Consider the following 15,598-nt stretch of genomic DNA (forward strand, 5'->3'; position numbering starts at 1 on the left):
ATGATGATGGGTGTGAGAGGAGAGGTAGCGGAGTGGGGAGGAGGAGGAGGAGGAGGAGGAGGAGGAGGAGGAGGAGGGGGGAATCGCTCCTCTGCGCGTGCGTGGGTCGGACAACGTTATGTTCTCGTGTTTGCTTGCGTGCGTCTTATATTTTGTTTAGTGAAGTTTCTCTGTGTGTGGGTGTGGGTGTGTATTAGGCAAGACCAGCCACTGGAGGAGGAGGAGGAGGAGGTAGGGCGCACCAAAGTGAAAAAAAAAAGAGGGCAACGAGAGTGCAGCACAGGACTGCTCGATAGACTCCAGTGCGCGTGTCTGTGTTGGCGCGTCCTTCGCACACGATGCGCTCGATTTCCTTTCTTTGTTTTCTTTTTTCGTTTTCTTCTTTTCTTTTTGGCCACGTCAACTTGGAGTTTGGCGTCGCGTCTCCGATGGCTGCGCGGCAGCGGTGGCGGGCGTGCGTCGCGAGGCGAAGCGCAACGACAAGCACCACACACACACACACACACACACACAGTCTGTAAAGAGTGAGCGAGGAAGATGTGGGCGAGTGCGGAAGACCGTCCGGGTCCCAACGAGCGGCGTCGAGCGTGAGATGAAGCACTACGAAACAAAAGGGAGAAAGCAACAATTGCCTTCTTCATTTCTTTCTCTTTTTTGCTTCTGCTTTGGATTGCTTGTACAACAATGGAGTCGCTTGGGTGGACGGAAGCGGTAAGAGCGAGCGAGAGACACAGACGGGGAAAGAGGACGGAGGGGTGTCACACTAACTAGCTAGCCACGTGAATCCTGGGGGGTGAGCGCTAAAGCTGAAAATGTGCGTAGAAGACATGAGGAGGAGAAGTGCTTGTGGGTGTTGACAGATGCTGGCGGGGTGTATCAGTGGAATTACGAGAGGAGCCAGCAACAGGCAGCAAGAGGAGGAGGCCGACGAAAGCGTTCAAGACGGTGCTGCAGCCAGTCGGTCAGGAGCAGGGAGAGGTGCACATGTTGCTTGAGTGCACGCATGCGCGCATGTGCGTGCGCGCGCTTGCAGGAGATGGTGGCAGCTGCTAGGCACACAGGGAAAGCGGAAAGGCGGCACCTGCGTGCGCTCATGCTGTCCGCCATGGGCACACGCACACGCAGAAACAGAGTCCCTCGGGCATCTGCGCACAAGGAAAAAAGAGAGCGCACGAGGAGATGCCGGTGGCTCTCCTGTTCGGCCGCGACACAAGCCTGCGCTCGGTCCACAGTGGTTTTCTCGCCACTGATAGCTCTTTACTTCTGTTTTCGTAAGAAAGCGCTGTATAACACGGAGGTAGTTAGGTGGAACAGAGAAGGAAAGTGAGAGAGAAGGCATCGACGATAGAGAGGGGGAGGTCCGTATGCGCAGTGGTGTCTACCCCAAGTCTCTCCCCTCTCGCCCCTCCACACACACACAGAGAGAGGGAGTCAAGTGGCAGGCAAGCCACACAGAAGGGGGAGGGGAACGCGAGAAGGGGATATGGAGAGCAATGGTGCCGTCAACGAGCCTCAAGCACCACCCACGCCACAAGAGCCTAGGCCTACTCACGTCAGTAGACACCGCTCGTTAGAGCGTCATGCGCGCTCGGTGCCGCAGTGGCGCACTCCAACAGCGCGAACGAGGACTGGAAAAGTAGAGCGGGGGAGATGAGGGGGCTTACCAGTGTTCTCTCTGCCGCACACACACACGTGCACGCACGCACACCACGCCCTCTCCTCTGCCCGCGCTTCCTTCTCTACACGCGCGGTAGAGGAATCCAGCGAGTTCACGCTCAACTAGAGCTGCCAGTGGGGGAAGGGGGATGGGAGAGACATCCCACACTACCTCAACAACCTGCACTCACGACGTGCCGGCGCTTACCTGTGGTGTGGCAACGAGCCCCACGAGGTCGCAGAAGAGCTTGCTCTTGGACACCTCCGCGAAGGTGCCCTCAACAGCAACCTGGCCCTTGTCCAGTACGAGTATGTGGTCCGCCTTTCGGATCATGCTCAACTTGTGTGCAAACATGAGCACCGTGTGCTGCCGCTTCGAGTCCTTCGACTCTTCGATCAGGCGCGAGATGGCGTCGTGCACCACCACCTCACTCTCGCTGTCGAGCGCAGACGTCGCCTCGTCCAGGATGGTGATACGCGGATTGTGCATCAGGGCACGCGCGATGGCGATGCGCTGCTTCTGCCCGCCAGACAGGCTGCGGCCGCTCTCGCCAACGAACGTGTCGTACCCGTCCGGTAGCGCGGAAATGAAGTCGTGCGCGTTGGCCTTCCGGGACGCCTCGACGACGGCAGCGTAAAGCCAGCGATCGATTGGATCATCCCAGTTGCGGCCTGGAGTGCCGTAGGCGATGTTCTGTGCGATGGACCCGCCAAACAGCACCGGCTCCTGCCCAACGTAGCCAATGTGCTCGTGCAGCCAATGTGAGCTGATGTCGCGGAGGTCGTGTTCGCCAAGCTGCACAAAGCCGGCTGTCGGCTCGTATAGCTTCAGCAGCAACATGGCCAAGGACGACTTGCCGGAGCCGCTGCTGCCGACAACGCAAGTGCAGCGGGATGGCTCGATGGTGAGGCTCATGTTTCTGTAGATGAGCGCCTCCGGCCGCGTAGGGTAGGCGAAGGACACGCCCTTGAAAGTCACGCGCCAGTTGCACGTAATCGGCGTCAGCTGTTTGCATGCTGTGTGCTTCTGCCGCACTGCCTCGGCCTTGTCCAGGATGTCAAAGAGCCGCAGCGAGGCGCCGTAGCCTTTATTAATCTCGGTGGCCAGATTCGTCAACCCCATCAGCCCAATGCCGCAGTACACCGTATACAGCATAAAGGAGAAGAGAACGCCAGGGGTCAGATGGCCGGAGGTGACGAGCATCGAGCCGGCCCACATGATACAGTACATGGCACCATACCCCACCGTCTGCAGTGACGCAACGTAGACGGAGTTCCAGCGCACCATGCGCATGCTGAGATCGAAGACACGTTGGACGTTCTTGCTGTACCAGGACTCCTCCTGCGCCTCGGTGCCGAAGGCCTTCACGGTGCGGATGTTCGACAGCCGCTCCTCGGCGACGGTGCCCATGTCGGCCAGGGCATCCTGCATGTTGTGCTGCAACTTACGAATGTAACGGCCGTACGAGCCGGCGAAGATGGCCACCGGCGGTATCATACACACAATCACGCTCGTCAGCAGCGGTGAGTAGTAGAGCATCACGGTGATGCTGCCGATCGTCTGCAGTAGATTCTTGCTGCCGTTTGTCACCGCCTCTGTCAGGGAGCTGCCCACAACGTTGCAGTCCATGGACAGTCGTTGCACGAGCGCGCCGGTGCGGTTCTCTGTGGAGTCGAAAAACGCTGCCGGTTGCCGCAAGATGCCGCTGTACAAGGCGCGGCGCAGCTTCGCGATAATGCTCTCGCCTGCGTAGCCGATGCAGTACAACCGCAGGTAGTTGCCCGTCGCACAGAGACTGAACCAGCCCAGCAGTTGCATCGACGTGCCGAGCGGCATCTGCCCTCTGCTTGCTTGGTCGATGAGCGCACCAAACCCGGCGGGAATGGCGAGTGTGGCCGCGCTGTAGATGCACACCCCCACCACGGCGCCGGCAATGTACGGCGCCTGGTCCCGAGCAGACCGCACATAGCGGGCAAAAGAGCCCTTCCGCGTTGCCGGCTCTGTCACATAGATGAGGCTTTTGCTTGCCGTGGGGCGCTGCGCTGGCGTAGCGTTGCCATAGTCAGTGCGCAGACGAATGTCGGAGGCGAGCCGCCGCACGCTTGTCAAGGCGGTACGCGAGACGGGCTGCCAGACAAGCCGCGAGGAGCTCCGCATCTCGGAGGTGAAGCAGGGAGAAGTGAAAGAAGGAGAGATGGCAGAAAATATGTGCTGAAAGCAAGAGAAAGCACGGGAGGGGGGGCTCGGCGAGAAGAGAAATCCGGAGAACGGGAGAGAGACGTCGGCTCGTGTGTGTGTGTGTGAGTGTGTGAAGAAAAGCACGTGTGCAACTGAGACAGAGTTTCACGGAGATGAAAGCAGGCAGAAGAAGCCAACGAGAGATCGGCCTCTGCTGCTTCGATGATTGTGGTGGCTCAAAGAGGGGGGAGCGCTATGCAAGCCGCGTGGGGGTGGGGGTGCACCAAGTGGATCCCCTCCGCCGTCCGCAATGTAGCAATAATGGCCAGACGACAGAGACGCGAAAGAGAGGAGGGAGAACGTGCACGGCACAGAGGATTTTTTTTAAAAATGTAGCTGTGCACCACTGAGAGTGGCGGAGGAGGTGAAGGCACGAAGGCTTGTGCGAAGGGCGTGCAATAGTTTTTTCCCTCTTTGGCGAGCGTTTGTCCCCCGCGGGTACACGCGTCATTGACAAGGTTGACCTCTCTGCCACCACGGCCGCCAACCTCGCGCATAGAGGGCAACAGCGCCATTCGAGATGAGGTGTATTCTCGGAAGGCGAAGCACAGCAGAAGGAGCAGAGAAGGAGGAGCCGCGAATGCCCCCCCTCCTCCTAAGCCCCTCTCGTCAACCTCGTACCTGTCGCTGCCCTCCGTTTCCTCGCCAGGGTCATCTGCAGAGAGCCCGTGTCCGAGAAAGCGCAAGAGAGAATGGGGGGAAATCAATGTACCCTTTTCGCCCTCACCCCCATCCTCATCACCAGCATCCGACACGGTGCCTGCCTGGCGTGGCCCAACCAACCGCAGCCGAGAACTCAGATCGGGTTGCCGATGAGGAGGACGACAAAAGAATGTACGCCGCTCGCTTCCTTTTGTTGTTGTCGTTCCGTTTTGCTTTTGTTTTCCGAGGACGCATGCCTCTTCACGTCGCTGTTTGTGGTTTGTTTGGAGGGAGAGGGGGAAGGGGGAGGAGGGGGAGGGGTGTCAATCAAGCACATGGTGTGTGCGTACCCCATGCCTTCGTTTCCCTCCCCCTCCCTCTCCATCTCTCTCCATCTCTCTCTCTTGTGGACATCAAACACGGAAAACAAATGGGAACGACCCAAAGACGGAGACCCGACGGCACAACGACAACAACAACAACGAAAAAAAAGGAAGAGAAAAGGAAACATTGAATCGCAGAGAATCGGCCTCACGCACACACGCACAGACACACGCGCACGCGCACACGCACACGTACGCATATACCCGCTGACACGCTCGCACGCACGCACAGACACACATACACGCACACACACACACACACGAACGCACGCACACACACGCAGACAACGATAGAAAGAAGAACACAAAAAAAAAGACGAAGACATGAGAAAGGTTGGACGCGGCGCAGCAGTTTCGTTTTTTTTCTTTCGTTCTGAGCTTTAACAGTTACATACATTTTAGCTTCGTCCTCCGTCTTTGCTCATCGAAGGCCGTGCTACCAGTATTACCTGCACACCTGTTTACTGTGTGGCCTTGACCTTCTTTCTTCCTCTGCGTCCTGACGCCGCGTGCCTTGACATGTGCACATCTTCCAAGTGTTTTCGTGGGCGAGTGCGGGCGGGCGGGTTTACATACTTCTGTATTGGTGTCCGAGAGAATGTAGTTCATTGGGGCGTAGAGGTGCAGGTTTTTCGTACTTGAGCCCTGTCTACTCTCTCTTGCCCTCGCTCTCTCCGTGTGTGCACGCGTGTATGCATCACGTCCTTACTCTGTGTGTGTGTGCACTGGTGCGTCGATGCGAGTGAACGAGCAAGACGAGAAAGAGAAGAGACTCTCCCCCCTACCTCCCCTCACCACCTTCACGCAATGCTCTCTCTCTCCCCTAAACACTCCTCCGTCAACAGTGTTCGCCTCGCGTGGGAAGCTGGAAGACACGGAGCGAGAAGAGCGCGTGGCTGCATTAAAGTATGTCAAGGTCATCGAGCCGGCACTCATCAAAAACAGAAAATCCAAGAAAGGGGGGAGGTGTAAGATGGAACAACGTCAAGGTAAAAAACAAAACTGCGCATTCATATATGAAAAACGTCAGCACACGCGGCACCACACACAGACACACACACACACACATGGACGCGCTGCAGGAGCCAGAGAACCTCCGAGAGGAGTAGTAACAGAACGATACCATTCAGGATACGGCATATCAAGACGGCGACAGAAACACGGACAGAGGGAGAGCGTTAGGGGGAAAAAAGACTGAGAAAGAAGTGCCTTTAAAACCAAACACACTCACACACGAAAAGTGAGCAAAGCACTGCCAACCGTCCCAGCGTGGCAATCACCCGGTAAAACAAAAAAAAAGCGCACACTTATAGACTCGCAGGCAAACATAGAGAGACGTCGTTTGACTGCATTTTTCCCGCTTTCTTGAGAAAGCGCGCGCACACACGGACGAGAAAATACAGAGGAAAAGGAGAGGTGAGAGAACGTGAAAAGAGATGATGAGGTCTCCCAGACAGCCGTCCACCCACACACACGCGCGCGCGCAGACAGACACACAGACAGCCCAACAACAACACAGGAAGCGAAGAAAAAAAAGAATTCGAAGAGGGTAAATGGAAGCTAATAATGAAACAAAAAAAGGTGGGTGGGTGGGAGACTAACAACAACAAAGAAACACACGCGCGCGCACACACACAAAAAAGAGGAAGAGAGACACACTTAGGGTGTGTGTGGGGGGGGTGTAGATGACACAGTCGGCACTAATTCGTGGGCGGAGGCGCATTCACGGCTGAGGGGGAGGGAGGGGGCAACGCAAGAGAAAACGAGCAAGGCAAATCCGAAAAAAAAGAACACACACAAGCACACGGTTGCCTACGCATTCATGCACGCATGCGTGTCACTGTGCGCGCGTGTGTGTGCGTGCTTTCGAGGGGCGAGCGGGGAAAAAAATGAAGAAGAGACAGCCGACGATGGAAGACTCAGATCGCGATCTCCTTTTGTTTGCTGTTCATTCGGTTGCATGCCGAGATGATGGTCTGCGTGAGAGGGAAGGATACGTATACGTGTGTGTGTGTGTGTGTGTAGCTGTATTCGGCGGACATCTGGGGTGATAGAGGGCATATCAGACAAACACGCACACACGTACATATATTCATATATACGCAGAAAAGAGAGATCAAAGCATTCGCACATCTCCTTCAGATCGCTCTCATCTCTCCTTTTTCTTTCCGTTTTTTTTTGTTTGGTTCTTCTGAAATTCTTGCTTGCCTGCTCGCGTGTGTACGTGTGTGTGTGTGTGTGTGTGTGTTTGTGTGATCCATTGTTGCTCCGCGTCCTCGTCTTCCCTCTCTGTGTTCCCCCCCCCCTCGTCGGCCGCTTTTCTCTGTATGTGTTTCCCTTGGCAAAGAAACGAGCGCACGCGCACACACACATGCACATGCACAATGTACCTGCGCACACACACAGGGACGACGCAGCAGATGCAGAGGCATCAACGCAGTCGACCGTCCAACTCGTGCGCGCATACAGAGAGGGGCATGAGGGCAGTACACTGAAGAAAGAGTCAGTCACAGCCTCTCCAACAGTGCTTGCCAGGCACCGCCGTTATCCGATTACCACTACCCACTCGGCCGATTCGCCACCATCCTATCCTCTTTCGACGTCGGCGCCGGGGCAACGGAGAGGGGGAAAAAGCGTGCAGCAGTAAGACAACATGTACACAGCGTCGTGCAGACACACACGGGCGCACACAACCACACAGACTCACATTCACGCACCCACGTAGTCCCTCTATCTTGCGCATCCATGCATATGCATGCACATACTACAGCGCGGCGCATGCATCCAGACCACTCACACACACGCAGAGCCGCTCCTTTTTCGTGAGCAAGAGCACACACACACACACACGTCCGTGCACACACACGCACAGTCACGAAGGATCCGGCGCAGACGTATTAACAGGCCTACACACACTCGCATGCGCGCAGAGGCAGGAACCGGGCACATGTAAGTGTGTACTTGTAGATCCTCCCGTGTCTGTTTCTTTCCTTTTTTTAGTCAGGCATATGCCTGGATGGTCTTGTTCAGGTATGTACGCGCGCGCGCGTGTGGAGGCGAGCGGGAGGAAGGCGGTCCGCGTGGAGAGGGTGGAAATTAAGTGGCCAGCTGCTCAAGGGATAACAACAAGCACAACGAGGAAGAGGAGGTACGCTACACTGTGAAGCAACATGAAAAGAGAAAACAATCCCACACACACTCCCACAACACACCACCGTGCCCTCTTCACGTCCTCGTCGATACAGAAAGGCAGACACACGCACACACGAATCACGACTGCTTGTGGCTCCTCGTCCTCCCTCGATAGGTGTTATATATATATATGTTGTTTGGTTGCGCATCCGCACCCCTGCCCCTCGCTTGTTTCGGTGGGCTCTCGCTCTCTCGTGCTCTCTCTCTCCATACCGCCGCCCCATATCCTTTTTTTTCTGTTGGCCCTTCCCAGGAAGGGCCAAAGGGGGAGGGGGGCACAATGGCTTCCTCGTCACTGTCGCGTAAGTATATCCCTCTCTCAAAGCTCACTCTCTTCATATATCAACATTTTTCGTTGGGGAGGGGAGGGGGGAATTCTTCCGTCCTTAGAGATGCGTCTGCTCGGGTCTGCCCTGAAATATGTGTGAGGAAGTACGCGCGTATAAACACTGGGGCGAGTGTATGTGTGCGCGTATGTGTATGTACGGAGGGGCGAACAGATCATGGAGACTCGCTCGCGAACACGCATCGCTGCAAGCAAGCACGCATGCACACACACACGCACACGGAGACACAGGAACACACACACGTACACACACATAGAGAGTGAGGGGCAAGTAAACCATACAAGTCCAGCACAAGACGAAGAACACGCATGCAGCCGAAGAGTCCTACGACGAAAGGAGAAAAAAGGGGGAAAAGAGGGTAGAAACCCCCCACCCTCCCCCTCCCCCTCCCCCCACAAAACAACAACATATATATATATATAAACCAATGGAAAGGGAGGAGGAGGAGGGGGATGGGGGAGGGGGCGTGCAAGCAAAGAACGGGAAAGCGAGGCGGGGCGAACGAAGCGCACTGCTCGCTCGACCTTTCTTCGTGTTGTTGTTGATGTTGTTTCGAACAGGAAAAGGAGAGAAAGAGCGTGCGCGTGTGCGTGCAAGAGGACGAGAGACAAAGAAAATGCCACAAACACACCAAATCAGAGGGGAAAAATGGGGGAAAAACGGCAAGGCAGCACGCAGGCACGCGCTCAAGCATGGATCCACTCACACACACGCACGCACACGCACACGAGCCCAGATGGGCATGGACGAGCGAGAGAGGGGGGGGGCGAGGAGAAACGGTACCGGTGGCGATGGTGGCGGTGGAGGTAATGGTGTTGCGATACGAAACCACACACAGCGAAAACGAAGAGATGAAAGAGTGATAAGACAAGAACACATAAATGGAAACCATGAAAAATCGAAACGCACACAGCACACAACACACATGCGCGTGGGCGCAACATAAAAAAAAAGAAACATCAAAGGTCCCACACGCTCATGTCGAAGAAACAAACGAAAGGAGGAAGTAAGGCGAGCGGCGAGAGAAAGGGGAGGGGGAGGGGAGGGCAGCGAGAGGAGCAACAGGGAACAGAAGGGGGGCGACCACGGACAAGAGCGAGAGAGGAGGAGAGACAACCCAACAACACAACACAACAACATAAACCGAGAGAGAGAGAGCGGGGACCAAGGAGAGGAGGTGGAAGAGAAGGAAACCTCGACGGCCGTAAGGCGGTGACGCCGGCGAGGGACAGAATGAAGGAGCGGCGCTGCGCGGTGGTGGAACTGAGCGATACAGTCATCCCTTTCTTATTACTCCACTTCTCTCGTTATTTTCTTGCTGTGCTCCCGCTCTGCTGTGGTGGCGGTGAGATCCGCAACTCAGGTGGGCAGCGCATTCACGCACGCGCACAGCGAGTGCAGCAGGAGAGGCAAAGAAGGTGTCCAGAGAGATGAGGAGAAAAAGATAACAAGAGGAGCACACATGGAGTCCATGGGATGGGGTGAGGGTGGAGAACCGCCTCACATACGTGAGAAAGAGAGGGAGGGAGAAAACAGAAACAACGAACAGAGAACCAACGAAAAAAAAAGGTGTGTAGAAATAAGAGGCGCGCAAACATATCTCAAAATGCATCTTGCACAATGTGTTGCTGCATGCTGATCCAGTCGGTGGTGCGCACGTGGGAATGCCAGTTGGGCCATACATGTAGAGGTTAGGTGCAGTGTGTGTATGGGGGTGGGGTGGAGGGGGGGGGTGAATTTATGCAAGGTGAAGGACGCATACACGTCTTGTCGCAGTCGACGCCGGCGTGATCCTTCTTTTTTTCTCGCCCTCTCTGGCGCGACATCGCATGGGCGTCGCGGGAGAGTCTTCGAGAGAAGTGATGAGGCGCAGAGAGCTAAGGGCCGAGGGGTGGGAGAGACGGACGAGTTAGAGCGCCAGCACCGAAAGAGAAGCGAGGCCGAAAAAAAAGGTAATCCAGGACCGTCAGGATGACCGGACGTGCGTCTTCCTCCTTCGTCTCTCGGCCTCGTCCTCGCCTTCTCGCTTCAGCACCTGTCCTCCTCGCTTCTGCGCCTCGCACAGATGTCCCTTCCGGGCCCTCTTCCTCGGCTGCAGCTACTGCATGCAGTGCGCGCCATAGAACTTTCCGTCTCTCTCTCCCCACTTCTCACGTGTTATCAATGCCGCAGTTTAGCGTGTGATGCCATTCGTGTGCGCAAGGAGGACGGTGACCAAGCACAGAAAGGGCTGGATCGTACAAGCAACCTTTCTTTGCATGTTTCCTATCGTCATCAGCGCATGCACGTTTCGCTGTGCGCGAGGAGGCAGAGGAGGACGAGCCGGTGCCATTGACGCCGCTCTCGCACACGTCCGCCCTCCACCCCTCCCCTCCTCTATGCTCAACGCTGCTGGTAGCGTCCACGACCGCCGCGGCCACGACGGAAGCCGCGCATGCTGCTCACCATCTCCGACCCGAAGGTCTCGGTGTCCGCCTTGCGCATTTCGGCGCGATTCATGCTGTTCTTCTCCTTCTGGTCGCACGAGATGGTGTCGAAGAAGTTGCTCTTGTTGTAGGCCTTGGCGTGAGATTTGGCGTCCTCCTTGGCCTTCTCGAACTCAATCTTTTTCTTCTCGAACTCCTCGCGGCACTTCGCAAAATCGAAATCTCCCTCGAACTTCTCCGTCGCGCCAACGTCGGCGGGCTTGAAGTCCTGGCCAGTGTGGCAGTCGCGGTAGTTGCGGCGGTAGTTGCCCGATCCGCCGCGACCGCTGTAGCCACCGCGGTGATTGCGGTTGTTGCTGTTGTTGTTGCCGCCGCCGTTATTGTTATTATAGCGGCCGGCGCCGTAGCCGCCACGGCGCGCGCCACCGCCACCGCGGTTGTACGGCTGAGCCTCGTCGTAGAAGGAGCGGGTGCCACGAGTGGCAGCGCTGCTCGCCACCGTCGCCGCCGCCGGTCCAGGAGCCGCGGCTGCGGCGCGTCCTCCACGACCGCGCACTGGGGCGTGCACCTCCACAATAGCAGGGTCGCGCGCCTGCGGGGAGCTGTTGTCGCGGAAGACCGTCAGGTCCTTGATATCTGAACCGCGGAACACGATGAATTCGAACAGCTGCTCCGTCGGCGGCACCTCTTCCACGCCGCCGCCCTTGCGGCCCTCGGTACCGTAGATGCGCACATTCGACAGGCTCACGGTGTTTTCCTCAGTGTTGATAGAGTGCAGCTGACCCTCATAACGGATCTCACTCTTGCTGATGAGGTTGATCACGTCGCCTACGGAGTTCTGCATTTTTGTTTTCTTTTTTTTTCCTTTTAGCTGCTGTGTTGTCGCGCTTGCGAGAGAGAGAGGGAGGTGGCGGATGAATGGGGGTAATGGCCAAAAGCACGAGTTTTCCTACGAGGTGTGATGATGATCAGCTCACATGTTATGTGAGATGCGGTGCCGGTGGGTGGAGGAGGCGGCAAAGGGGAGGGGGGAGGGGGACTGATGAGCCCAAGAGATGAAGAAAACGGCTTTGTGTGAACGGGTAGACGAGCAAAAAGGAAAGAAAAAAAGAAAAAGAAGAAATCTTAAATAGGGAAGCGCAGATGGAGATAGCGAGAGCGAGGCAGCGTTTGGTAAGAACGGGTGAGAGTGAGAGAGCTGATACATATACGGAGTTGTGAGTGCATGTGTGTGCGTGTGTGTGTGTGTGTGTGTGGAGGGAGGCGGTGGAGTGGAGAGGCGGGACGCGGTGCGGGGAGCCCATGTACACGTGGAACATCGAGGTAGAGAAAAAGGGGTAAGGCAGATAGAAGGGGCAGGGAGAGAGACGGAGAGGCAGGCAAGCACAACGATTGAGGCACTGCAGCAAGAGCAGACACATGCATGCATACACACGCACATCCTGTCTGTTTCTGTTTCTGCCTGTATTCGTACCTTCAGTGAATGAGGGGGTGGGAGGAGAATACAATGAGCTGCATGAGGGGGGGGGCGAACGCGGATGAGCCGTGAGATGCTCCACTGCCGCTGCCATGCCTCTACTTTGTCTGTCATGTTCAGCTGTGTCGTTGAACTCGGTGAGTCTCAGGATCAAACCTCGTAAGGAAACAAAGAAGAAAGGACATTCAATGACCACCCACCCACACACCAAAAAAAAAAACGAAACCCCCCTCCCTTGCCTTCAAGTGCAATGGCAGCGATCGCCATGCCACGCGCACAACGGCACGCATAAAACGTTGCTGAAGGCAAATTCCGCCGCCTGAAGCGACAGCGAAACGATAATGTCACGGTTGAGAGCTTATAAGCGCCCCTGTCGTAGCGCTGCATACTCCCACCACGGAGTCGTCATGGGGTAACGGGTGTTGGGGTGGGGCTCCACATAGTGTACATGTGCGTGAGACTTCGGCCCCCCCGCACCCCTCCCCCTCTCGGCACAGAGGGAGAGAAACGAGAAGGGGCAAGTCGAGAAGAGCACTGCCAAAGGCGAGGAAAGCAATGACACGGGTCAGAGGAGAGGGAAAGATCTCTGGAGGGCCAGGGTTACGCCGCTGCGGACAGGAAAAGGGTGGCGCCACATCTCGCAACGAAGGGCACAGTCCGTGGGTGCTGCAGGAAAAAGGAGAGCATCCTTCGCGGTTCAACAGGCCTCAGCGCCGCCGAGAGGCACCACCGCGGCACGTGCAGCCCGCAAGAGCGCCATACAGTCCGACTCCGACAACTTCTGGAAGAGGAGCAGTCGAAACATCGATTCGCCGAGCGCCGCCTGAACTGCCTCCGTTACCCGCAGCCACAACGCGCCAGAGGCGGTGCAGTCGCCGCCGCCACCACTGACTGCCGGCAATCTCAACGCACAGCTGAAATCCATATGCTGGCGCTGCTTCTCCGCAGCCGCGCGCACAATGAACTGCAGTGCGTGGCAGCAGTCGACCACGGAGGAAGTGTCGCCATGCACCGTCAAGCGCAGGTGCTTGAGAAAGCTCAAGTGTCCACCACGCTGCGACACAAGACGCAGCAGCAGCTGGCGTCTCTGGCTTGTCATGGGGCGCGAGATGAGAAGCAGCGCTGCCGTGCGACCGCACGAGAGCTGCCGGCGCTGACGCCGCAGACGCTCCTTCTGGGCGTTGGCGTCCTCCTCATCGCAGTGGATGGCGTACTCATCGTCTTCAACCGCGTCGAGACAGCGTGTCAAGATGTCCTGCGTGAAGCGCAGGTTTTTCGCGGCCAGGCTCAACAGCTCGCACCCCTCGACTTGGAGCGCCATGTCCTGATCGGCGAGGGCGAGCTGGAAGAGTGTATCGAGGTACTCGCTGCGACTGAGGGGACGCAGGAGAGGGTCGCATGCGGAGGTCCTGCCGGACGGTTCACCGGCTGGTATCCCCGAAAAGCTGCACGTATTCACTGCATCATCCATACCAACGATGGGCACGTCGTCCACGCCGGCCTCCAGAACCGCCTCTGCGCAGTCGCCGAGGTAAAACTGAGCGTAATGGTGCTGCTCCCTCTGCAGCTGCAGGGCGCGGATGGCGCGAGCGGTATGCAGCACCACTACTTCACACACGCGCCGCGACTCCGCCAAGTTCATCGCATCGGTGGCCTTCAACTCTTGCGCCGGTTTCACCGCGTCTGCTAGCACACGCAGAAGCCCCGTCTGAATTCCGCTCGCCAGGCGTGGATGACCTTGACCAAGCACGGCCAGCAGCTCCGTCAGCGGTCCGGCGACCAGCGCATCTGTTTCGCGCTGCAGAGTATTCAACACATGCAGCAGGCCCTCCTTGTCACCCACCATCTCGCGATACACGCGACCTGCGTTCACGACGTGCAAGAGCAGCAGAGTTATGGCCCGCCGCTCCTGCGTGAGCAGAGCTGGCGCCGGGGAGCTGGCAGTGGCAGCAGCAGCACCACTAGCTGCCGGCAACGCCGACAACGGCGGCGGTGAGTTCGCCGTTGTCTCCAGGCAGTGGGTGAGAATCGCGGCCCCGCCGCCTTCCACAAACTGGATGAGAAAACGAGAGCCGCGCAGAAAGATCGTGATCGCCTCAACCTGCGCCAGCAGCTCCGACGAGGGCGCCGCTGAGGCAGACGTCCCTGCCAGGGATGATCCGTCAGCGGAAGCGTTTGTCCTGGAGTCTGGCGCCGTCGTGGACGGATGGGAAACAGGAGCAGCCCCGTTTTTCGTGGCGGCCTTTTGCGTTGCACTGGCGGCAGCGGCACCAGCAGCTTTCATAGACGCGGCGGCCGCCAAGGTCACAGCGTCGGACACCCACGCGCCGTAGCGCAGCTTCCACCAGGACGTGATGCGGGTAAGCAGCAAGGGTGCGGCGTCGCCAAGGTCCTCCTCCAACGCGTTGCTGTTGCTCGCGCTGTGCAGCGCCTTCAGCGCCTCCAGCATGCGCACGCGCTGTGCAGCACAAGCGCTGTCCCACACGCTGAGCCATGCGGCCGCGCGACGACCGCGCAACTGAGGAGCCGCAGCTGCTTCCATCCACTTTGCGCGCAGTCTAGGATGTGCTCGCCGCTTCGCTGCCGCATCAACCGCTGTCGGATGTGCAATGGAAGGTCGCATAGTGGCAGAAGGCGAGAAAGCGGCAGTTGTGGATGTCCGCTGTGACACCCCTCGGCGCGAGTTGGTCGCACCGCCGGCATGCGCGGCTTGCGTAAGTGTCATACCTTTCAGACTGTAACGCGCCGACGGCGGAGGTGAGATGAGGTGCGAGGCCGCGCGGTAGAGGGGGACCAAGAGATGTTGAGGAGGAGCGGGAGGCAAAGGCGGGAGACGAAATGTGCGCTTCACATGTGGCTGGGCAGGGATGTGTGTGAGCGGAGGAAAGGGGCGGCGGCGGCAGCGGCGGCGCCAAGCGAATGCCAGAGGACAAGAACATGCAAGTGAAAAAGGAAGAGGAAAACTCAGCGGCATTGCGCACTCGCGTTGGCGGTCGGTGGGACACGGATGCGATGGCAAGGCGTGGCAAGGACAGATTAAGCGCCACGGGAGCGCTTTGTACTCTGCAGCGCAGCGCTGCCTGTAGCGATCACGGAGGGGGAAGAGAGGTTGGCGGGAGGAGCAAGATAGAAACGCCCTCTCTCCATGCTCACGAGCAGCATTTCATGGTTGTCACACCATAAGCCCAGCCGCCCTCGTCCCTCCTCCCCGCTCCGCCCCGCCCCGCCTCCTCTAT

At 57.6% G+C, this 15,598-nt stretch overlaps 3 protein-coding genes across 3 annotated transcripts; all 3 read right to left on the minus strand.

The window, feature by feature from the left end:
- Nucleotides 1-1,843: 1,843 nt before the first annotated feature.
- On the minus strand, nucleotides 1,844-3,814 carry LMXM_25_0530 (putative ABC transporter; the record flags this gene model as incomplete). The annotated part of the gene is made up of 1 exon (XM_003876057.1): nucleotides 1,844-3,814. One exon carries the CDS (start codon nucleotides 3,812-3,814, stop codon nucleotides 1,844-1,846), a length of 1,971 nt encoding a protein of 656 aa, XP_003876106.1.
- A 7,027-nt stretch (nucleotides 3,815-10,841) lies between these two features.
- On the minus strand, nucleotides 10,842-11,729 carry LMXM_25_0540 (conserved hypothetical protein; the record flags this gene model as incomplete). The annotated part of the gene is made up of 1 exon (XM_003876058.1): nucleotides 10,842-11,729. The coding sequence occupies one exon, from the start codon at nucleotides 11,727-11,729 to the stop codon at nucleotides 10,842-10,844; it is 888 nt and encodes a 295-aa protein (XP_003876107.1).
- Nucleotides 11,730-13,059: 1,330 nt separating this feature from the next.
- On the minus strand, nucleotides 13,060-15,087 carry LMXM_25_0550 (conserved hypothetical protein; the record flags this gene model as incomplete). The annotated part of the gene is made up of 1 exon (XM_003876059.1): nucleotides 13,060-15,087. The coding sequence occupies one exon, from the start codon at nucleotides 15,085-15,087 to the stop codon at nucleotides 13,060-13,062; it is 2,028 nt and encodes a 675-aa protein (XP_003876108.1).
- Nucleotides 15,088-15,598: the final 511 nt, after the last annotated feature.

The sequence above is a fragment of the Leishmania mexicana genome, chromosome 25 (genome assembly GCF_000234665.1).
Source record: "Leishmania mexicana MHOM/GT/2001/U1103 complete genome, chromosome 25".
Lineage (NCBI taxonomy): Eukaryota > Euglenozoa > Kinetoplastea > Trypanosomatida > Trypanosomatidae > Leishmania > Leishmania mexicana.